This window comes from Xenopus tropicalis, chromosome 4 (genome assembly GCF_000004195.4).
Source record: "Xenopus tropicalis strain Nigerian chromosome 4, UCB_Xtro_10.0, whole genome shotgun sequence".
NCBI classification, from domain to species: Eukaryota; Metazoa; Chordata; class Amphibia; order Anura; family Pipidae; genus Xenopus; species Xenopus tropicalis.
In genome coordinates, this window is record NC_030680.2 from 37215492 (window position 1) to 37241077 (window position 25586).

The 25586-nt window shown below is 39.3% G+C and overlaps 1 protein-coding gene across 2 annotated transcripts in view; it reads right to left on the bottom strand.

Annotated features, from left to right (window-relative positions):
* Nucleotides 1-20776, bottom strand: part of lrp5 (LDL receptor related protein 5) — a 115904-nt gene extending 95128 nt beyond the window's left edge. For both annotated transcript variants that reach the window (XM_018093450.2, XM_002941643.5), the window contains exon 1: nucleotides 20586-20776. Coding sequence is in view for 1 of the 2 variants with exons in the window: in XM_002941643.5 (XP_002941689.1) it covers nucleotides 20586-20643 (58 nt within the window). In the remaining variant the exon portion in view is untranslated. The remainder of the gene's footprint in view (nucleotides 1-20585) is intronic.
* Nucleotides 20777-25586: the final 4810 nt, after the last annotated feature.

Genomic DNA, 25586 nt, shown 5'->3' on the forward strand with positions numbered 1-25586 from the left:
CCTTAACAGCAGGCAGTTAAGGTTTTTTTTCTTTATTTATTTTTGGTAAATATGGTTTTCTTGGCAGAATTAGCAATCCTTTTGTTGTTATTCTGAAAGTACACCTTACGGTAATAGAGTAGAATACATTTTTAAAAAGCTTTCAAGATCAGGATTTTCAGCTCGATTTTGGCACTGCCTCACCCTAACTTCTCTAGTTCTACCACATAGCTGGGAGCTGTGCTATGCACTTAACATTCTGTTTTGACAGCCAGAGTGGTCAAAGAAGCGCTCAGCGTCAGAGACAAATTAGTACATGCCCCTCTTTATATAAGAAAATTTCCATAACAGTCAGTCTATGCTTGTGTATTGAAATTATTAATAAACATTACTGGGGATAAAATTAAATACTCGAACAACTAAGAAGTGATTTTCCAGTCCATATACAAGGGACTGTGTATATAAAAAGGGCCCATAGTTTCAGAGACTGCAGTCAGTGATGTGAGCGGCTGGCTAAGAGGGTACAGTCTAGTTTCCCATTTATGGCTTTTATATGCAGTACAGGGGTAATGGTATATCTGCCTAAAAAGATGCTTGACATTAAGCCCTAGCATATTTTAATGCAATGTATGAATTCACGCATGAGTTAAATATGGCAGTGATATATGGTTCCCTTTCAAGCAAACCACCTTATTGTATGTAACGTATACGAGAGAAATGTTTTACAGTGAAGCAAAAGGAAGGAGAAATAGGAGAGCAGTGCACTACCTAAACCTAAAACCTTTAGATCACGTAGGTTCAGATAAAAACAGAACTATACCCTCATTTCCTGTAGAACTGAGTTTAGTACAGTAAACTACGATTGCATAATGTTATCATATACCTTATCATACACAGTAACAATATAGTTTTGCCATTCTTTGGAGAGGACCATTTTTAGCCTTTTTTTGAGAAGTTTGGTTGAATTCCAGGGAAATCGCCACAACTAGATACCCTGGTAATTCCCAATTAGAGAGGGAAGTTGTTTGATTCAGTGCAGCAGGCTCAGAATAACAGCACAGCCTAATGCTTTAAAATTTAGAGGTGAGCACAACTTTCCCTTTCCCTATGTAAAATGTATAATGAAGCAGTAGAATTCTTAATGAATCAGATGAAACTGAGAGTCGGACTGGCCAGACCCAGGATGAATCTGAGTAGTTGGCCAGTTTGAATATATTGCAATATATAGACAATCCTTTTTTGTTTAATGAGGGCGGCATTTTACATCTTAATGGCCTAAGTATATTGATTATGGGTGAGAGAACCTCTTCATATTTTTATATAAGCTATGAATTTTTTTTTAACATTTATAAATAATAATACATTAACCCATTAATCAGACCAATGATCCCCAACCAGTGGTTCGGAAGCAACATGTTGCTCACCAGCTACTTGGATGTTGATCCCAGTGTCCTCAGAGCAGGTGCTTATTTTTTGAATTCCTGGCTTGAAGGCAAGTTTTGGTTGCATAAAAACCATGAGCATTGCCAAAGAGAGCCTCCTGTAGGCTGCCAGTCCACATAGGGGCTACCAAATAGCCAATCCCAGCACTTATTTGGTGCCCCATTAACTTTTTTTCATGCTTGTGTTGCTCATCAACTCTTTTCACATATGAGTGGGTTGTGGGTAAAAAAGGTTGGGGACCCCTGCATTAGAACAATACAAGGTCATTAACAGAAATAATTCCCAGCATTTATTCTACAAGTTGAAGCTTAATACAGAAAACTGAATTATGTTCAGCTGCTGATTTGTTTTATTACTGATGATCAAAATGTTACCTATGTCTGAAGGTAAATACATCCTTAAAATAGTAATTATATACACTTTTTTTTTTAACATGAGCAAAATGAATAGAACTTGCATTTTCTAACATACAGCAGAATATATTTTTGGATATATCTTAATTATTCTAATTATAAAGCATAATTGTGCCTTCATGCTATCTTACCATTGATTACGTTTAACTTACTAAGCTCAGTATAGCATACAGCTAAGAAAGACCTATTAAGAATGCACTGGTAATCTAATTTTATACCTGGTAAGGACCAAACATGGAGTAGCTTCAATTTCCGTTTGTCCTGCTAAGCTTAAGGAATGACAAAAACTATATATTGTTTGAGATTTAAACAAGAGAAAAAATTCTGTTCAACACAAGCCCTATTGATTGAACCTATGTTGAACAAGAGGGGTATACTGCCCCTGCCACAATGCTAGAGTAAATAACGCAACACATACACATGTAGTAACGGCAAAATCCTACATTACAAGTCCTATATTCAGAATAAGACTGAAAATAAGACTTTATTTCAAGAATGATTTTTGTTTAATTGCCGATAACTATATTTCTCCTTCGTGAGCAAGATCAAGTGGCTTCAGAAACAGTATACACAATAAAGCATATAACCATATGTAGCTGAAAAATGCGACGACCCTTTCAAAGCATATTATTTACATATTAAGCTATCTGTACACTTTTATGTTAATTCTGCAAGTCAAAAGGCATGAGTTCATAAAGCAAAGCAAGAAAAAGAAATCAGTCTTTCCGCAGCAGTCTTTCCTTACAGCTTTCTCTCAGCTGCCTATCTGAGCGCAGCAACCTTCGCCTTCTTGGATTACGGGGAAAGATTATAAGAGACTGAATTACCATTAAGATACAAAATTGGGGCCCAGCTGTTATTTCTTTAAGTGTTTTAAATGAAAGACTTACTTAAGTAAATATTTTAGAGTCAATGGTAGGTCCCAGGCCTATAACTGCTGAATGCTTAATATCTCATAACTCAGGGGCCACTCAGCAGATTAGTTTCAATGCTGTACAAATAGTAGCTCTTTATGTGGTTCATCCAGACTTAAGGCAGGTTATAAAAGAAAAAGGTTAAGAAAACTTTATACAATAATGTATTATAAACAATTTATAATAAAACTCTACAGAAATTACAGTATATTTCAATGTTATTGAATACTTTATTTGGCCTTTAGAGGCCATATGTGGCCCTCACATTTTTTACTGACCCCAGCCTGTGTAAGGACTCCATTGACTTCCTTGCATGACATCATCATTTCATTATATTCTGGCCCCTAAACACCTTCCCCCCATATGTAATAAAAGACACAAAGTTTGCCCAGGAGCAGTAACCCATTGAACCAATAAGATTTGGACTTTTAAAAAGGTTACCAGTAAATGCTACCTGCTGATTGGTTGCTATTGGTTGCTATTCCTTAATGGATTTAATTACGTAAACCCCCTTTGTATGGTGGATAATTGGACAAACAAATCAAAAGAGCTAGATGGTACTGCTCAAAAATGTTGGCAATTAGGTTCAAATGGAATTACCACCTTTACTCAGAGTCATTAGAAAGTATTTCATTGATTAATATAGCAAGCAAGGAATCAAGCCAACAGAGCTCTCTCTTGCCTGACCATTACACAGGTTTTCATAGCACTAATAAAGATCCTTATCATAATATAATCCTTAGTAATTGATTCATTACCCATTATACAGTATAATGTCATCATTATCATCATTATTATTAACTGGCTATATTAATATTTTATATATTTCATATTTTTTCATATTCCTGCATGCCCATTCCTGAGAGTACACTAGCATAATAAGCACAGCCGTGTGTATAATAATTTCAAATGACACCTTTATCAATTATTTCTAAAAAGGTATAAAGGGGTCTTTTAAAAAGCCCCTTAGCACAAGTGCAAGAACTCTAAGGGGGTGCAATAGTGTGCCCCTTAGTGTTCATCTATGGAGCACTTGTGCTCAGGGGTATGCTGCTCTTTGGCTGGGAGTGCCAGATCAAAAAACACCTATGTGCCTCCCCTGCCCACCACTTTTGGATCGAATGTGTAATAACGCAGGTCACACTAGATTCAAAGAGCAGTTGCATGTCCCTAAACACATCATTTTGGCCTATATGCACAATGCAGTGGGCAGAATGCAAAAAAAAAAAAATGGGAAATTGCTCCCTTTATTTGCACTTTGCACACTGGGCCATGTGAATGTACCCTATAGTGTTCATTTTATGCCTGAATACAGGAATTTATTTCCCCTAATTCACTGTGTGTTTTCCTTACTTTCTTTAAAAACGCAACATCCCTGACACATTGTATGGCTTAGAGTCCTTTTATAGAGGTAGATAAACATGTACCAATAGTATACTGTTTTGTTCCTTTAACCTAGAAATATTGTTAAAATTTGAATATTTTTCCTTCAGTGTCCCATCAGCTACTCAGAAAAGCAAAGCAGCAACCAGCAAGTCAATCTCAACAAAGCCCAAACCTTTATAATCACAACAGAATAACAGGTTCATCTGTCAAATAAATGAAATTGAAATGATAGGCCTACATATACAGGGTTGGGAGAGCAGTACACTAAAGCAGTTAAAAAGTCACATTTTAGAAATATTGAAGAATCATAAGGACACCTGCATTTTACTTGCACCTGTAGATGAAGCGAGCACTTATATAGAGCATCTGAACGGTCTGCACAAACCTGCCAGGAGAAACCACATCCATTCACTTCCACCAAAGCCGAAGTGTGTGTGACTGCAACTGGTTCAGCAGCATCCCAAAACTCTGGTGCCACTATGCAAATGTAACCCATTCTGTGCCAATGGCTGCAGCCACTGAGGAATACCCATTCATTTCGCGGCAACCCAAAAATATAGAAATGGTACTGTAAGTTTCATGCCAGAAACATAGATTATAAATCCTAGGCAGGGAAAAGCAATAAACAAAACTTAAAAATAAAGGTTTTATTTACTAAGCAACATTTTCACCAAAAGGGCTACTTTTCATAAGAAAAGTCATATGCAAGGATTAAAGAAACAGTAACACCAAACAATGAAAATGTTTTAAAGTACATAAAATATAATGCACTGTTGCACTGCACTGGTAAAAGTTCTGTTTGCTTCAGAAAAGCTACTATAGTTTATATAAATAAGCTGTTGTGTAGCCATGGGGGCAGCAATTCAAGCTAGAAAAAAAGGAGAAAAGGCACAGGTTACATAGCAGATAACAGATAAGCTCTAAAGAATACAATTAGAATCTATACAGCTTATCTGCTATGTAACCTGTGCCTTTTTTTCCTTTTTTCAGTTTTAATGGCTGCCCCCATGGCTATACAGCAGCTTGTTTATATAAACTGTTGTAGAGTTTTTAAAGCAAACACACAACTTTTGCCAATGCAGGGCAATAGTGCATAATATATTAAATCGTTTGATACACTTTAATTTTTTTGGCGTTACTGTTCTTTCAACATTCTTCCTCACATTTTATTCCAACTGCAACAGGGAACCAACATCAAAATATGTTTGCTTGTTTATGAATGCAAGCACAAAACAGTACTTTAGAAGCAGAGCTGGGCACACATGGATGCTATTCATAAAGTTAGTTGCACCCATACATGCTCCTAGCCAATGGTGGTGAGTGTCAAAGGGCCCAATTAGCGTGCTCTGATAAAAGCACACAAGGACACTAGGTAACTCTGAAGTGACTATCACCCTCAGCATGTCAGCAGTACCAGGGTTCCCATAGCAGTTTGCACCAATAGTTACAACATGCACCAAATGAATTGGAAGTTTATGCCATATTTGCACCAGATGTAACGCTGTTCCCTTTTACAAAAATATTAACCTGACGTTACTCTGGGGATACCACTGCATTGTGGGTAGAAAAACAGCAATTTGCTTCTGATTAGTAAACAGTAAAATTCTGAACTTCTATTGAAATCAAGCACTTTAGTACCAAAATAAGCGTTTTTGCAATGTGGATTGGTTTTAATAATAAATTGCATGCTTCCATTATATCTGCATCTTCCTTGCTCATCTGTGAAACAGATTTGGCAGCTAATAGAATCAGTGCTATACAAACCAGCACTTTTTTTTTTATATATATATAATCCACACTGAAGAAATAAAAATATTTTTCTGGAAGAACTACAGTGACTGAAGGTGAACTGTCCCACTGCTGCTGTGGCAGATTTCCTTCTACTCAGACAGAACAGTATCCCGCGCAGTGGGGTGTGGGGCAATTGCGCTGCTTGCAGTACCAGACTGCCCAAATGCCAAACCACTACCAACAGTTTATTCCTGCCCCATTTTTGAGGCTAATATACAGCTAAGAATTTTTTTGTTTTTTTTTTTAGAAATATTAAATCCAAAAATGCTTATGTACTACAGGGAGGTTTGGCCTGAAGGCTTGCCATCCTACCCTATATTGCTTGATGGCTTATTTAGAACAGATTTTTTATTTTTCTATTTTTTTTTAACAGTATTTTAATTTTATTTTCCCCATGCACCACCCATGTGCCCATCAGCTTGCTGAATACAGGGTAATGACTGTCTCCCCACAGTTCAGGGAACCACTGTGTGTTTTTAGCACCACTTCACAAACCGCATGTTACACAATGAAAGGTTTATTCTTGCAACTGACACAGCATGCAACTTTATCATAGTCTCTAAAGATAACACCTGCTTGTGAATAAAAGGGTTTGCTTTACCTTAAGAAATATGCACATATAGAGCTTAATTTGGACCATGGTTGCACATAACTGTCCCTAGTGAAAGATTAGAATATTTAGCATACTTCATCACTATTTACATATTCATGCCTTTTAAAAATCACAGCTATTTCCAGGCATTGTTGCATAGCATTCAGCATTCTTATATTTAACCATAATCCCAATGGAATGTTAACTGCGTTATAATTTCATGAATCACATATGTTATTGCACCAGAATTTACCATGTTTTATATCCCTCACTTGCCTAAGCGTCTCTTATTCTGGAAGTAACCTGTTTAATAACTCTAAATCAGCACGAACACTCATTTTTACATCCCAAATCATGAGATAACAAATTAGTGCACACTCATTTGTTATCTTGTGATTTGGGATGTAAAAATGAGTGTTCGTACTGTTTTAGAGTTATTAAACAGGTTACTACAGACACCATCATAGAGAGGCAACAAGAAGGTTCCAGGAAAAGTGAAGTTCAGTTCTGGTGTAACTCTAGGGAAGTATAGCTAGTTACAGCTAGGGCAAGGGACACAGCACACAAAGAAAGCCTTTATTTCATAGCTCAGCACAAATAACATCTTGTAAATAATAACACATAAAATCTGTATGTTTAGAAATACAGATGACTTCTACACATAACAAAAATACACACAACTGCTACACAGTACACCGTTAGAGGGGCAGAAGATTAAACAAAATAAAATTAGCCAGTCCTAGCCACATAAAGGTCACATATTAACTTTCCAACTTATGCTACACACTAACGTTTGCAAGAAAATGTGCCTGTAGGGGCCTAACTACAATATCTGCGCTCCATTAACAAGAGATCTATTAAAAGAAAACATCTGTGCTGAGTCTGTATGCCAGAGAGTAAAACAGGATACCACATTGTCTAAAAATACAGCAGGAATCAGTGGTGCCACTATGTTTATTAGTTTGTTGCATTAAATGGAGACAGGCACTGTGTGGCAATAAACTGGCCATCACAAAAATGATACAAAAACCTGCCCTGAGCTATTTTTGTTTTTTATTAAAACATGCGTCATAAGAATTTTTTCCCATCTTTATTTTTTAACCAATGCAATGTGCAAGCCTGGAGCAAAAAGGATTTTAAAAGGACTAAGATTTTAGGGCCCATTTCTGTCTGCAGGTGCAATTGTGGCCCCCACAATCACACCGTAGTCACTTGCCAAATATGCTCCTTTTGCTTCTGTATAGTTGCGCTCAGTGTTGCTCAGCCCTTCCTGACTTCCGTTCATAACTATGCTATGCTACACCTATTGACGCAGGGGAACCCTGGAGCTACCACCACCTCCTGATTAGGCGATAGCTCCAGGTCTTCCATTGCACCCAGCGTCATTAGGCGCAGTACACTTGCACCTAGAGAATTGGGCACAAAGAAATTGCAAACTTCCAAAGCAGGTAACACCAAGCGCACCGGACTGGGATATATTCTTAAAAGTTGATCATTATTTGTCCATTAAAAGACACAACGCCTGACGTGTTTCGTGCGTGCGCGCACTTTCAATTGCAGACTTCGTCCGTGTTACAAGAATCGCCCATTTGCAACAGCAATGACACCGGAATCTTGAAAAAACTCTGCACTGTGGGAAAAAAACATGGCCATTGCGCTCAAAATTTCACTTTAACACTGCACTTGTGAATGTACATGTGATCTAATATGTTTCATCACCACACACTATTCATGAGACTGCCCTCAAATGAGTGCCTTTTGCTCTGTATTGAGGCAGAGTCAGTTGCCACTTGGACAATCCTACTTTGCTTTCTGCTGGCATGGGAGGCCTGCAGGGTACAACCAGATGGCAGCTTATTAACAATTCTGCAGGCCACATTGACCCTACTTTATTTCCGCAGCAAATGGCACTGTTACTGGGATTATTATTCACATTAGGCTCTAAAGTCTTGTAAAAATAAACACAGACGATTTTAGGCCTTGTTGAAATCAATACACAAGACAAGACAAAATACCATAAATATACCAGTTCTCCATGAAGACCTCAGTTTTTTTTTTTTGTGCAGAACAGCCAAGTGCAGAGTTTGGCACAGCCCACTATACATGTAATAAGTTGGACAGTACTGGTCCAGGCAATTTTCCAACTTCCACTTTCAGGGGAATTAAAACTGCACAAAACCCCCACAGCCAGTTAAGATGGCCATACACATAAAGATCTACTTGTTGTCAGACCTTTTGCCCACTTTGGCCCCCAGGGCCTATTCAGACTAATTTGATAATTTGGTCTGACTGCATCGGGAGAGGACTACTTTAGTGCTCTGATGTGGTCCTCGCTTAATAAAATTTTCATTCTCACCCAATAGATATTTGCTCGATTTGTAGCCAGGTATCTGTCAGAGAGGCCCCATAGATAGGCAAGGAAGCAGCTCATTTGGTCTGAAGATATATGGCCAGATTTATTTTTTTAACTATGCAAGTGGCTGCTGTTTCATCAAAGTTAACTGTCCACTATGCAGGGTAAGCTGACCCATCAAATTCCCTGCACCTTAAAATCTGTTTTTTAGTGTACCAACTTTGATGAGAATCATCATCCTTCATTCTTAAAGGAACAGTAACACCAAAAAAAAGTGTATAAAAGGAACTACAGTATAATGTACTGTTGCCCTGCACTGGTGCAACAGGTGTATTTGCTTTAGAAACATTACTATAGTTTATATAAATAAGCTGCTGTGTAGCCATGGGGGCAGCCATTTAAAAGAGAAAAGGCACAGGTTACATAGCAGATAACAGATAAGTTCTGTACAATACAATGGTGTTTTATCTGTTATCTGCTACGTAACCTGTGCCTTTTCTCCTTTTTCCAGCTTGAATGGCTGCCCCCATGGCTACACAGCAGCTTTTTATATAAACTATAGAAGTGTTTCTGAAGCAAATGTGCAAATTTTACCAGTGCAGGGCAACATTGCATTGTATTATGATTACTTAAAAACATTTTTATTTTTTGGTGTTACTGTTCCTTTAAGAAAAACCAAATGCAGTTGATTAAATTTCTTCACATTAGGTGGAAGTAGTCATGCACTCATGGCTGCAGACAGGGGATCACCTAAAAGCCCGGTATCAGCAGTTTAAAACAGCTAAAATCTCAGAAAAACACTAAAATTCATGTATATTGTAAAAGTGTTCACAGGATCACCCTGAGGTGGTCTAGGCCTTTTTAAAGGCAAACAGCAAGCTGACCAAAGGGTTAAAGCAAAAAAATCTTTAAAAAAAAAAAAACCCACAACATCATCTAAATAAAATACCCAACTTTTTCCATTAGGTCATTGGGTATACATATGTTATATGTTTGTATGGCAATGTGTTTATGTGTACGTTTTAGCTATTGAGTCCTCATGAGGTTTCTGAAAACTTCTCGAATATCTACAAGTTCTTGTTATTAAAGGTTTTGATTTACGCAGTTGCAATCTTCATTAGTGTTAGATTAAAGCGTTTGGTTACTACTAAACTGCCAGGAGGTTTAGCAATCATAACACAGGAAATCTGGATTAGGTTACCACTGTTTAGTTGGTCTCTTCATCATTGGGCATTAAGACTGAGAGTTTTAAAATACATGGCACAGACCTAAGCAGCGTCAGAGTTTGGCAATTAAACAAATCCGAGTTACTGAAGTCACAATGCAGATTTTGTTCTGCTTTGCCCTCCATAGTGTTTGACATTTTGGCTATTCAGGTGCAGCCAACCATAGGACATTCACCTCCAGTCAATGTATATTGGGTGCAATCACCTAGTTCCATGAACATCTGTAGCTACGTTCTAGTTAACTAGTTAACAAGGACTTAGATTGCAGCTAATATTAATGGAGTTGCGGGGAATACAAGCTGAAATTGATTTAAATGTTTGTTTTTTCCTTTGTTCCTGGCACCCATTGAACTATTTCCAGAAACAATCATTTCATTAGGGCTGTCTCTTTTGGGCAGAACTCTTTACTGGGCCTTGTTAACACCAGGGTGCTCAGACACTTCTACCTGGATCAAGGATGGAAGGCCAAAGAGCAAGAAGCACACCTTTCCAATCACTGTATTAAAGTATGACAGGAAGTGGCCCAATAATAGTAAATAAGATTACTTAGATACTGCTTCTGCCTAGCAACTAGGGGAGTAGGGAATAGTTTACATCCATAGGATCTGTTAACCCTACACTAGAATAACTAGCCTTTCATTTTTATTACCCATACTCCTTCCTGTCCATGCAGTCATGTTTTTTTTTTTTTTGGACAGCCATTTGTATTCTATCAGAAGTTCCCCAGGTTTTTAGATTTTCTTTTAAGTGAATACTTTGCATGTCCTTATAAAGCCTAAAGTAATATTACACTGGCAGTTATTGTTTGGCTGAAGTGACATCTTACTGTGGCATTTGCCGTTCCAGTGAGGAGTGCCTTTACTAAATCAGAGTAAATGAGAAGACAATAATCACAGAAAACTGTCACCTTTATGTTCTTGGGTAATCTTGTTGGGTGAAATAATAATAATTATAGACATGGCTTCATGTAATTGCCATGCAATATAATAGAAATGACAGGTAAAATATATTATATTTGTCATTGTGTCATATTGTGACAACTAACTGCATGTCAACCTAAAGTGTTCTGTATATGAACTTATTTTTAAATGGTAACAGAACTGTAATTTCTCATATTCATTTATATCACTTTTGGATACAGCTTCTAGGGACCCCATCCATGCACACAAGCGCATAGTACCAAAATGTTTTTTTACTCACTGCTACTATGATACAAATTTGCAAATCATTTCACTGAAATGTAGGGTTGTAACTAGAGGAAATAGACCTTGCAACTGGTGGAGGGCCCAGTGAGACTTTATAAGCTGCACTACATGTTTATGGAAAATGTCTTGTTCCCAAAGTTTAGAAGCTCAATGATTTTACTGTGGGGCTCAATAACTAGTTAATTCACTTCCAAAAAGTTCAAGTAGGAGATAGCTCATATCATTCAGTACAGAGATGCCAATATAAACAGTTGATGTTATTTTATAATAAGTAGTTCATTTATAGTACTGTACTATTAATTAATGTGCTAGTAAATCAGTCAGTTCATTGGTGGTCAATGACCATTGCCCATTTATCCAGCCTACCTGCCTGCCCCGTCAAGCTGCGCTGAGTAGCTTGATACATAAGTTACATAAGTTTTAAGATGGCTGAGCTGAGCTTGGTTATGAGGTCCATATGCCTGAAAACCTAATAGGAATCATGGGTATTGTTATGTACTAGCCCACCTACCTACCTACCTACCTAACCAAGCAACTTCTCTGCAGCGCAAATGTTTTCCTGGCCATGGTACCTCAGTTATAATATATAAACTTTTTTTTTGTTTCTTTGTTGTACCCCTTTTTGCCTTAATAGCATATTAAGTAATTTAACAGGATGTTGGTCTTCTCTGAAACAAGTATTTCTCATTAACCAATGACTTAAGAGTTTGTATCCCATTGATCACCCAACAGACTGTAGGGTTTTTTCATATTTCCTTATGTCTGCTTTGAATTTCTGAAGAAGGCTACCTTTTAAATTGTGTGGTTTACTTTATAGTACAGGTTCGGGCAGAAATAGCTTTCCAGAGGAAGCTGATTGCATGTCTTATACAATTACACTGAAGCATGTCAAGGGCTGATTTCAATGAAAGACCTTTTTGTCTTACAGTTTTATACACTGATTTCATATGCAGTGATGTGTACCATTTGCAGTGTATGGCTAGCTGATGGCATAGTAATTGATTTATCTCCTGTACATCATGTGAACCTTAAGTAAACCTTGAGAATTTGCTAACCGTGTATTGCTTTATATGGTAAAATACCGCTGATATTTTTTTTATTTTAAAAAAAAAAAAAAATATATATAACATGAAAACCCTTTTAGGATTACCCAATAGCACATACTACTAAAAAAATATATTTTTATGAAAATGGTCTATTTAGATGAAGCAGTGTTTTACATATGTGCTTGTTTATGAAATATATATTTTTATAGAGACCTAAATTGTTTGGGGGTATAGTTTTCCTTGAAATAAGGCCAAAAGGCAACAACATTGTGGAAAGTATATTTTGCTATGCGGTCACCTCTACTCACCATGATATGTTGCAAGACAATGACAGTAAGAAGCTTAGCAGGAAATTCACAAGCACCGCTACCACCTGCTACAGACTCAAGCAAAAATTGCAAGTAAGGAACCAAGGGTGTTAGGAGACAGTTTCCTATTCAAGGTACAAGCAGAAAGATGCAGTATTGTAAGCCAAATAGAAAAAAAAGTTGCTTCCATTCCAAAACAATAAAAATGTAACTTTTCTAACCCAAACTAAGGAAAAAGTGCATCAATTCCAAAAAGATAAAACCATATTCCAATGATTTGTCTTTATTCATAGCTCATAGTTAATGTGTTCTTCTCTGTTTTATATACACTCCCTTCAAAAGGAATTAAGAAATTGACTTCCCTCCCCCACCAAGTCTGCTCCACGGTTTATTTTGGCCTGCTGTTCTCACATGGCTATAGAGCTGATGTAGACAGCTATTGTTTGTCATCTAAACTGAACTTAATTTTTAGGAAAGGGGATCTCCTTGTCTTTCTGACAGCAAATTCCCATGGGTAGTGCCAAGCCATCCTCACTTAACCCTTCAGCAAAGACAGTAGCAACAGTATTTTAAAGGGAAGTACAACCTTATGCATTATAAATAATGAATTTAAAAATAAACAAAGATATAATTCACAAGCCTTCCATAATGTGTGGCTGTAAGGTAGTTTTGAGGTAACTTCCCTAAAACATATACACTATTCCCTCTACCAAGGAAAAGCCAAATGTAACAAAAACAAAAAATCACTGCATTTGTATAAAAAGGATTACAAATGATAAATACAAAAGATAAATGATCAGGATAATGGATCAGCAAGTTGGACTGTTATCTGAAGGTTTCTTACAAAGGGAACATTCCTTTCTTCCAAAAGGTAAATGCAATACAGATGTAATACATTTATGGCCAACACATTAAGCCCTTTTTAAAAGAATTAATTAATAGTTAATCAAGTTAATTGACACCTAATGGTCAGTGTTGGAATGGTAACTAGTTAAAAGGAAGAGTAACAACAAAAAATGAAAGTGTTTTACAGTAATTAAAATATAATGTACTGTTGCCCTGCACTGGTAAAACTGGTGTGTTTGCTTCAGAAACTCTACTATAGTTCATATAAATACCCTGCTGTGTAGCCATGGGGGCAGCCATTCAAGCTGGGAAGAAGGAGAAAAGGCACAGGTTACATAGCAGATAATAGATAAGTCCTGTGGAATACATTGGTGTATCTGTTATCTGCTATGTCACCTGTGCCTTTTCTCCTTTTTTCCAGTTTAAATGGATGCGCCCATGGCTACACAGCGGAGGATTTATTAAGTTTCTAAGGCAAGCACATAATTTTTACCAGTAGTAGCAATAGTACATTATATTTTAATTACTTTAATACATTTTCATTTCTTTGTGTTACTGTTACTTTAAAGGGGTTGTTCACCTTTGAGTTAACTTTTAGTATGATGTAAAGAGTAATATTTCGAGTTGGTCTACATTATTATTTGTAGTTTTTTTTTTAAATTATTTCAATAACTGTTCTGCAACTGTCGAGTTTGGTGTTAAAACAGCTATCTGGTTGCTAAGATCCAAATTACCTTAGCAACCAGTGAGTGTCTTGAATGAGAGACTGATATATGACTAGGAGAGGGACTGAATAGAAAAAACAAAAAAGGTACTTATAGTTAAATTAAAGGTGAACCACCCCTTTAATCAATGTCCGCTTTCTCATTTTTTGAGTTGATCTCCATTCCAGTTACATGGAGCTGAAGATGAGGCCGAATGACTACAAAACACAGAGGAGAGAAGTGGACCGAACACAAGGCGTGACTTTGGCCTAAGCACAAATTGTCAATAGTTTTTAACATTTGTAAATGTAATGGTTATTGAAACGAGTGCTTTATGTTTTTTGCAATCCTAGGTCTGACGCCTGAAACAATGTAGCAACGGCAGGTAATCACATTAATTTGCAACTATGTTACAAATGACTTAAAAACCACTGGAAATAATTCATGTATATTGGAAAGTTGCCATTTTCATTTGGCATTTATAGTTCTTTAGGTTGCAAGGTGTAGCTTATATGTCCGTAGGATGTTGATAAAGGTGGTATACTGGCTCTATATTACAGCCTTACTAAAATAATGCCTCTATTCCACATTTGCTTTAAATGAAGCGTGACAGTAGGCAAGGTTCTTGAACGTTCACAATACATGGCAGCTCATAAACTGATACATTCTGCATTAGCTCTGTAGCATCAACTTTTATGACAGATGTAACCTCACTCTGCCAAAGTATACATTAGGGCTGTGGAGTCCTAGTCAGAAGCAATTTCGGGTACCTGGAGTCAGAGTCAGCGATACCATAAACGGAGGAGCTGGAGTCGAAAGGATTTATGTAAGGACTCCATACCCTTTCCGTAAGCAAATTTTGGTACCTGGAGTCGGAGTGGTACCATAAACTGAGGAATCGGAGTTGAAGGGTTTATGTATGAATTCCACAGCCATATTTCCAATGATGAAAAACAATCCCAGACAATACAAAGCATGCATGGTGTCAATGACAAAATATGGCCCAACAAGATTAGAAAATAGGACACAGCTTTTGCGGCATGGATAATTACTATTTGCTGCTTACAATTTTGGCCCCACCTAATTCTTCCAACAAGGAGGAGCTCTATTTAATCTCATATTCACATATATTATATATCGTTTATTTGTCAGGAAAGTTTTGTTGCTATACAAGGGCCAATACCTTGTGTATGGCCATCTTATGAATCCACTAAACACAAGTGAGCTGGGGCTTTGCTTAGACAAAGCTGCGCAAAATTGCACATCATTGAGTACAAGAAGCATGTGTTCATCACACAAAACAAGGTTGCCAAACCCCTTTACCACATTCTGTCACACCTGAAAGGTCACTACATCGAAGTGCTGGTTTCATCATAGGGCATGTTTTGTCCTTGCTGATTAATTTCTCCTCCCTGTCATCTGATATGTTGGATGTCAGCTATATAGTTATTTCACTGTTTGCCGTTTAGTATTGTCCCAAATACCTTGTTGGACCTGCGATGAACTTCCCTTCTTTCTGTCAGTTTCTCTGTTTGTATTTTCCCCAACTCCCCCAATTATGTGGTTTATCAATTTGCCACTCTCCTTTCCTATCTCTCCCCTACCAGCATCGGGCAGGGGTCCCTGACTGCCATGAAAGTGGAAGGATTTTGGCTGAGTTTTCCTTGAGTTGGCAGGGTTTCAGGAGACTGGGGGCCATATCGCAGAGTGCACTTTATCATTGCTGACTAAAGTATAGTAGTGCTGTTCTGTATAAATAATTCACTTATTACCAATAAGAACACAGTAGTCTTAGCTAATAAGAAATGCTATGGACAATAATGCCTTGCTCAGGTTATAAGCTGTCTTAATTTGCAGCAATCACCTCTGTGTAAAAAGCCAGTGTACACAGAAGCAGCCGTTTGAAAATGCTATGGGAAAATAAGGCATTCATTCAACACATTTTTTGTTCGTGTTTTTATTTCCGTGGAACTTGCTTGCTACTTGATTTTTTCTTATTGACTTGGATTACGCAAAGTCTGAATTGGTGTAAAATAATGGCATCAAATCCGGTGTTCAAGCAGCATAAAATAAAACAAACACCTTGATAAATTTGCAAATTAACAGCTTTGTTCAGTTTTCCTGGTGTTCATTGTTTTACGCAGTATGATAAATAGGTTCCCTAATGTAATGAAGCTCCATCCTCACTTGATTTTGTTTGGACTAACAATGCTGGTATGCCTTGAATACATCATTTTGTAAGCCTATAAACTTATTTTCAGTATATTCTGACTGTGGGGAGTGTATAGCGGAAGTCCACGCACAGTCCAAAAAAGTGCAGAAAACAAGGTTTTGTCCGGTTTTATCGGTACGTGTATGACCATTCCCTTTCAAAGAGAAGGAAAGGCAAAAAACTAAGTAAGCTTTATCAGAAAGGTCTATGTAAATACAGCCATAAGAACTCACACAGTCCTCTATCAAAAAAATAGAGGATTTATTTTCTTCTTTTCTATGTATAGGGTTGGACTGGGCCGCGGGGACACCGGGAAAAATGCCGGTGGGCTCCGGCAGCCCAGACCCGTCCCTTACATGTGTTTCCCCACCCGACCTCTCCTCCACTGACGCGTTAAATGTATGTGTTCGGGGGAGGAATTCAGGTGGGGGGCCCTGCAAGGGGGGTTAGGGGAGCCCTAGTGGGCCCTTCACCCCCCAGTCCGACCCTGTCTATATACATGTTCTTTTACTCAGGTATGCTATAGCTTTCTACAGAACAAATATAGCTTTCTAGTTTGCACTATTATGACTAATCTGTTGGCAATAAAATGCCTTTCCTTTTCTTTTAACTGAGCAGAGCAGCAAATAGTTGGGCATCCAAAACAGGACGAACCATATCTATACATTTATTCATAAAATTAGCTTATGGTTTTTTTTTTTTAAATATTTATGTATAGGGATTTTACATATACCAGTTTACTAATGCAAATCTCAGTTTTGGCAGTGTACTATACTTCATATTGGAAATGTACCCTCTTATAAACTGTACATGCTCCTGGAATATGTCAAACGGAGTCTGCATAAACACACACATACACAAAGCAACTACAGCGACAGATATGGATTATAGAACATAAGCCTTTAGTCCAGGAATGAATTTTTAAAGATTTTATCATGTTTTAAGGATTTTTAATCCTAAACAGGATGCAAGGATTTTTAATCAATCTGTCAATCAATTTCTAAAAATAACCCTGTTGGCGCTTTATAAATAAATGTTAATAATAATAATAACCCAGTTTCTCAGAACTTTGCATGCTTCTTCATGGTCTGTTATTGGAGCCACAGGCCTGCAGTACTGATTTCTAGCAGCAAGTAGTTGAAAACATTTAACTGCGGCCTCTTGCCACTGAACGTATGAATGGTTTGCCAATCTTTATACATTTTATTACATATAGTTTTCCAAATTAGTGCATCATTTTCAATATGTATCATTTTCTAACAGTAAATCAAACATTATGCCTTTTTTAATATTGGTTTCAATTATCTACCCTTTACCATTTTCCTAAAAAAAGGTTTAATTTTGCTTCATTTTCTCATATAAAGTCAGCAAGCCAAGTCTCAGACCTTCTAAACTGTTAAAATTTACTACAACATTGATACATTTTTTAGTAGCATCAGAGAATATCCCAGAAACAAATGATTCCAACAAGTTACATTGTGACAGTACAGCTCTGGGTGTATGCCCAGTAGGGGCTAATGATACAGCTGAGAAATATATCAGCTATGGTATCAAATTATAACATTTAGAAACATCAATGATTTGGCTACCCTAATTACTACAGGATAATGGCTACACTGAAATTTTAAATTTTTAAACTTCATTTTGGGGAAAAAAATGAAAAATAGAAATCAATGCATATATAATAATGACTTGGGGTATACTTTTGATAAAGATAATGTTTATAAGGATAAACAGCCCCTAGACACATTTTAAAATCAAAATGTTATGTATTATATTTCAGTCTGCTTATTACACATACCATAGGTTAATTACTGTAGTACTCATTCCATTAGAGCAAACAATGGCTTTCCTGTCGATATTTAGTAATATTAAAGACTATATCAGGATATACTGAATGAAAATATTTTTGCTGGAAGCCCTTGTAGTCCATCAACTTGAGAGACCTCAAAAAAGTATAACTGTGAGACATAACTTTAAATGTATTACAGGTATAGGACACGTTACCCAGAATGCTCGGGACCTGGGGTTTTCCCAATAAGGGGTCTTTCCATAATTTGGATCTCCTACCTTAAGTCTACTAAAAAAATTAAACAGTAATTAACCCAATAGGATTGTTTTGTCTCCAATAAGAATTAATTATATCTTAGTTGGGATCAAGTGCAAAGCACTGTTTTATTATTACAGAGAAAAGGGAAGCCATTTTTAAAATGTGAATTATTTGATTAAAATTGAGTCTATGGGAGATGGCCTTTCTGTAATTCAGAACTTTCTGGATAATGGGTTTCTGGATAAGGGGTCCGATACATGTATCTCAGGGTACTCTTAAATTCACAAACACACACAAAGGGCATATACTATTTTGTAAAATGTATAAAATATTTTTATTTAATACATAAAGGATGTTCAACCTGCAGCTCTCCAGATGTTAATCTGTGAAACTCTCACCATCCCTTCAAAACCCAAAAAGCTGTTGGGGATGCTGAGAGTTGCAGACGGACAACAGCTGAAGAGCCACAGGCTGGACATTCCTGGCTTATGTTATTTTCCCACCCTTCGGGGGCCTCAGTTTCCCTGCATTGCCAGGGACCCCCATGTTTTCTAACACCATCCCTTAATAGCTAACATGCTTGGATTGCACAGTACATCCAGCTGTACAGTACAATACAATATTAGCTTTTTAAATCAGCTCTTCTTACTGGCATGGAGGGGATCTCTATAATATGTGTAAGTAAAGAGGCACAAACCTTTACCCTAGTATACAATATTATTTGCATATTCACAACATCAATGACTGAAGTGTAGAACTTCTGTAATGATTTTTTAGCATTTACCTTTTCATCAGTCCCAGAACGCTTAAATAGTAAATACATGAGTGTGTTTTTGCATTTCACATTTACTTTCTTTATTATACAAAGATAATTGGATGGTTCATTTATTTTCAGAGCCCACAGTACAATTTGTATTTTAGAATCCTAGGCAAAGAAATACCTATGCAGCTTGAATGTTAAGTTAGATGAACATAATATGCACATATTAAAAGTTAACTCAAGACCACTTTTTAAAGTACATGAAGCAACATATATACAGTCCTGAGAATATATCATCCCAGTTTTTAAAAACACAGTACTGTAATCAGGATTCAGAGATACCTATAACCTGTCCCATAAACTGGCATGGACCATGAGTGCCAGTCCTCCAGCTTAGGCACCTGAGACACCTTTATAGTCACAAGAAAAGGGGGAGATTTTTGTTTGAGAAGGCTACCAGTCAAAGGCTTTTTATTTGTAAATCTCTAGCACATTTTCTGTATTCTCCAGCTATCTAAAACATCTAGAATAAACAATGTTCCGAACCAGGATTTCTGTGCGGGACGCTCCATTCACTGCATCAAGATGTAAGGGACAACAATGCAAAGGCATCTGGAGACCAAAACATAATAAACCTCTAACAGCCGGACCTGCATAAATTCCCTAAACAAAAACAGAAATCCCTCTCAACTGAAGCAATAACGAAGGCAACAATAATTCTGCATATGCATCAAATGTATCATCCCAAGAGGATCTGACCAAGTGATGTCCCTTTATCATCAGATCATAGATCCTGCATATAACAAGCAGCTGCTTTTATGACAGCTTTGTACAACATGCAACAGTGGCTTTCTGGACTTTTTAAATCCAAGCTCCCTTTTTGAGGTTCAGACCCCCTAAAATGTATTACAAGCATAACATTGTTGTATCAGACATTCAATCACAGATCCAAGGACATCAAATATATGTTCATCCAATATAAAGACTGGGCTCCATAACTATACTTTCTATATATATCTTGTGATTGCAGGACAGACAAAGTGACAGCTCTGCAGGCAGGAGTGCGAGCAAATCATTGCAAAGAGCCAGTATTGTTGTTCAGTCAGTGCCTCTCTCAGTCCCTAGCCCACTGCATGGGGTTACATAGGAAGCCTGTCTGTTCCATAAGTTGGGGGGACGCTGGATCTGCAGAAGGGCCCACTAATGCTGTAGGGGAGTGCGTGCTTTGCAGTCATGGGCTCTGCACAGAAATAGTTTACTTTTTATGGCCCTGTAGTGCTGACCTCCCCCTCCGCTCATGCAGTGCAGCTGCCGAACTCCCCCTGCCCCGGACACATGCAAAGTAGCGGACACTTACCCCAAGAAGACGCCAAGCAGTAGCAAAACAACAGCGAGACTCCCGGGAGAATCCCCATCTTATTTCAGGCGGCTCTTTCCCCTACCGACCCCTCCGTCCGCAACCAGGACTCTTTCAGGCAGCTCCCATGGCTTCGTACCCCTCTCCCCCTTCGTCCCGCCTTCTCCCTCTCCTCCTACTGCAACAACTCCACCGACACATAAATGTCACGCCCCTCCCTTCGCACACCTTACCCCTTACCCACCAACATCACGCCCGCCTCAGCCTTCTAGCCACGCCTCTCATTGCCTTAAAAATCGTAAAGTTGTCTGTCATTCCGCCAAGTCACGCCCCCTGCTGGCGGCTGCCTTTTTTCCTTTCTTATTCCTCCCACATTCCACGGCTCAGCCCGAGACAGACACTTCGGACCCGCCCCGTCCCGTCGTAGCCCCTCCCCCTACACAAACTCTTTGGAGAAGTAGAGCCCGGGATGGCAAAGTGCGTGACGTCACGCCCCTCCCTGCCCAACCCTGTGCGGGTACTGATTCGTGAATGAGAGGCAGTGATTGTAAATATTCGCCTTGTTGCTATTGGCTGGGACGCTTTGTTAGCGATAGAGTGGCACAGATAGAATTAGCAGTATTCGGGTAGGGGTAACAGTCCAATAAAATAAGAGCTGTGTGATGCCATGAAGTGCAGCCCCAAAGTAATGTTAGTGACGCCTAGACTTTGGTATTCATATTGGCCAATCGGTATTTTTATGAATAAAAATGCAATATTTCATATACTAAACTGACTACACTAGCCAAATGTCCCTCTACAGTAGTAATGATATGGGTATTTACTGTTGTCCCAGGAGCTCCCCATCTTGGATTCTGTTAGAACTGTCTGGGACACTCACATGCTCAGTGGGCTCTGGGGCAGCTCTTGAGAAGCTAAGCTTAGGGGTCATCACAAATTATCATCAGAAAATGAGGCTGGTCTGTCATATAAATGTATGCTACAGGGCTGATATTAAATTCTTATGCTAATTGCACTGGATTCAAAGCTGCCATGTTATGTGAATCTGAATGAATTACTAATCAGCCTTATACTGTTACATTTATATTCAATATATACAGTATATTGTGCATTGGTCCCTGAGCTCAGGTAAGTGACCGCAGCACAGAGCATGTGCAGTGAATGAGAAAAGAAAATGGGAAGTAACTGGGGGCATCTTTGGGGGGCAGATCTTCCCTGCTAAAGGGCTGTGGTTGCCTTGAGCTGGTACAGAAGCACAAAACATAATGTACAACATTTCTAGCCTATTTCTTTAGTTCTCTTTCAACTGTTTTTATGCAGCTCTTTTGTCACTGTGTCAAACTGTGTGCCATAATAACAGAGACACAGGGCGCAAGGTTGCCACCTGGCCAGCCCAGAGGTAAAAATGCTTATAGAAGCCCCTTGGCTGTTTTATATTTCCAGAAAAGTTGGCAACCACATGAGAGAGTAATTTCAATATAACACCAGAAAAATGAATGGGCACACAGTGCCGGATTTGTAATAAGAGCGCACCGAGGCCACCCCCTGTCCATCGCCCCCACTCCCCCACGCGCATGCGTGAACTCATGATCGCACATGTGTGGGGCTTTACACACGCATACGGAGCAGTGGGGAGAGGTCCCTATTGCTCCGTATGGGAGAAAAAGTTGAACATTTTCCGCCCCCAAATTTGTGCCGCCCTAGGCCCGGGCCTTTGTTGCCTTTCCACAAATCCGGGCCTGCACACAGATTTCCAACATATCCTTAAACACTAAGGCTGGCTATACATAGACCCATACTGGTGCAGGTATAGATTGAGGGCTTGGGGACAATAAGAGGGATTGGCTGCTGCTGGCTCAGGTACAGATTGGGGGCTTGGGGGCAATAAGAGGGATTGGCTGCTGCTGGCTCAGGTACAGATTGGGGGCTTGGGGGCAATAAGAGGGATTGGCTGCTGCTGGCTCAGGTACAGATTGGGGGCTTGGGGGCAATAAGAGGGATTGGCTGCTGCTGGCGCAGGTACAGATTGGGGGCAATAAGAGGGATTGGCTGCTGCTGGCGCAGGTACAGATTGGGGGCAATAGGAGGGATTGGCTGCTGCTGGTGCAGGTACAGATTGGGGGCTTGGTGGCAATAGGAGGGATTGGCTGCTGCTGGCACAGGTACATATGGGGGGCAATATGAGGGATTGGCTGCTGCTGGCACAGGTACATATGGAGGGGCAATATGAGGGATTGGCTGCTGCTGGCGCAGGTACATATGGGGGGGCAATATGAGGGACTGGCTGCTGCTGGCACAGGTACATATGGGGGGGCAATATGAGGGATTGGCTGCTGGCACAGGTACATATGGGGGGCAATATGAGGGATTGGCTGCTGCTGGCACAGGTACATATGGGGGGCAATATGAGGGATTGGCTGCTGCTGGTACAGGTACAGGTACAGATTGGGGGCAATATGAGGGATTGGCTGCTGCTGGTACAGGTACAGGTACAGATTGGGGGCAATATGAGGGATAGGCTGCTGCTGGTACAGGTACAGATTGGGGGCAATATGAGGGATTGGCTGCTGCTGGTACAGTACAGATTGGGGGCAATAAGAGGGATTGGCTGCTGCTGGTGAAGGTACAGATTGGGGGCTTGGGGGCAATAAGAGGGATTGGCTGCTGCTGGCGCAGGTACAGATTGGGGGCTTGGGGACAATAAGAGGGATTGGCAGTTGCTGGTGCAGGTACAGATTGGGGGCTTGGGGACAATAAGAGGGATTGGCAGTTGCTGGTGCAGGTACAGATTGGGGGCTTGGGGGCAATAAGAGGGATTGGCTGCTGCTAGCGCAGGTACAGATTGGGGGCTTGGGGGCAATAAGAGGGATTGGCTGCTGCTGGCGCAGGTACTGATTGGGGGCTTGGTGGCAATAGGAGGGATTGAAATTACAAAAACATTTAGTGTCTTCAACATAAAACTTAACTTTTAATTCATGAATCTTTAAAAATATTAAAAAATCAGGACCTGAGCTCATGAAGTCAAATTCATTAATGTTTAAAAACAAATTCATTTAATTAATGCAGTTGTTGCTCTATTTGCAGTGACCATCAAGTTCATCACATCATTCAAATTCATTAAACTGGGAGCATACATCCGCTTTCAGGTGCGCAAGTGCCAAGTTAGTAAGTATATATACACTATATTACAGAAGCGGAGAGTTAAATCTATTGGTAAACAGCTACTAGGGTGAGATACATTGAAAATGTCACAACATGTTATGCGCAGCCAATACCTAACCCAAATTCGCTGCCCTACAGCTTGCTAACCCACCCTCCAGGCTGTGTAGCTATAGTATAAGTGAAGAGACGTATGAACCAAGTCGCTCTTCTACACAGAACCACTCCACACACATTCAAATACAATATTGCTGCAGCAGTCTCAAACTGCATCAATGAAGTAGGAAAAACACGGACTGCGCCGCTTTACTGAACCATTGCAGCTATCATGAGCCTCGTTGGTAAAGTAGAAAGGGTTGTGGACTACGTTGCTTTAGAACTAGGGGAGCCAAATGTGAATCTAGAAACTTGCTCACATTCTTTGTAAGTGAGTTATTGCCTAAGACTATGGGTCATCCTCACATTCTCTCCATCTGTTTGTGAACTTTAGGGAGACAGTAAAAAGTGGGTATTGTAGGATGTTGATTAAACATATATACATACTCATGATTGGAAATAATTCTCTCATATCTGCCCTCCTCCAATAAGGATCTGAGTGTATCCACGTAGTCATTAGTAGGATCTGACTTCAGAGTTTCATAACTGTCTCTGTTAGAAGGTCAAGCGCCATTTCCTTGTAATCTGATTTATTCATTATGACTACATTTCCGCCTTTATCAGCTGGTTTTATCTCTATGTGGTCACATTTTCTAAGATCATCTAGGGCCTTTATTAAATTGGGAGTCATATTTCTCAGTTCATTCTTGGTATTTAGTTTCTCAATCACCGATGTCACCAGGTTCACAAAAGCATCAATATGTGAATAAGCAGTTATATTTGGAGTAAAAAGGCTCTGTTTTTTATGGGACCATTACCCTGGGGTTCTCATCCACCCCACCCTGCAATTCTTCCAGAATTTGTAAAGTAGGTAGATCATCCCCAGTAAGACCCATCTTTCTCAGATCGCGATCCTTTTTATTTTTAAATGCACCTAATTTCTGATGGTTGATGGCAGTACTTTTGCGAGTGGTTCACGGCCCGCAATGAGGGCCCTTTGGTGTGCTCTTTTAAGGCACCTTCTCGGATACCCTCATTGAAGAAATCTGTTGCACAAATCAAGCGCCTTGTTTTTAAAGTCATTTATATCAGAGCAATTTCTTCTTAGTCTCAAATACTCACTTACCGGGATGCCTTTCTTCATCCAGGTGTGGGATGAAAACTTGTATAGTGTAATAAGCTGTTAGTTGCAGTTTGTTTGTGATACACAGTTGTCTCTGTTGACCCTGTTTCTTCACTCTGCAGCAGCAGATCTAGGAAGGGCAATTTATCTGAACCAAACTCACTTGTAAAACGTAGCCCCAAATCATTATTAATAAAGAGGGTAATAATATTGCACAGTCGGTTCTGTATAGAAGAGTGACTTGGTTCATACGCCTCTTCACTTATACTATAGTTAATCACTAACGTATGTACACAGCCTGAAGGGTGGGTTAGCAAGCTGTAGAGCAGCGCATTGGGGTTAGGGGTTGGCTGCGCTTAACATAATAAACGTTTTTGTTAACATATAATAGATGGGATTGGCTGCTGCTAGCGCCGGTACTGATTGGGGGCTAGAGGGCAATAGGAGGGATTGGCTGCTGCCAACACAGGTACAGATTGGGGGCTCTCTGGCAATAGGAGGGATTGGCTGCTGTTGGCACAGGTACAGATTGGGGGCTTGGTGGCAATAGGAGGGATTGGCTGCTGCCAACACAGGTCCAGATTGGGGGCTCTCTGGCAATAGGAGGGAATGGCTGCTGCCAA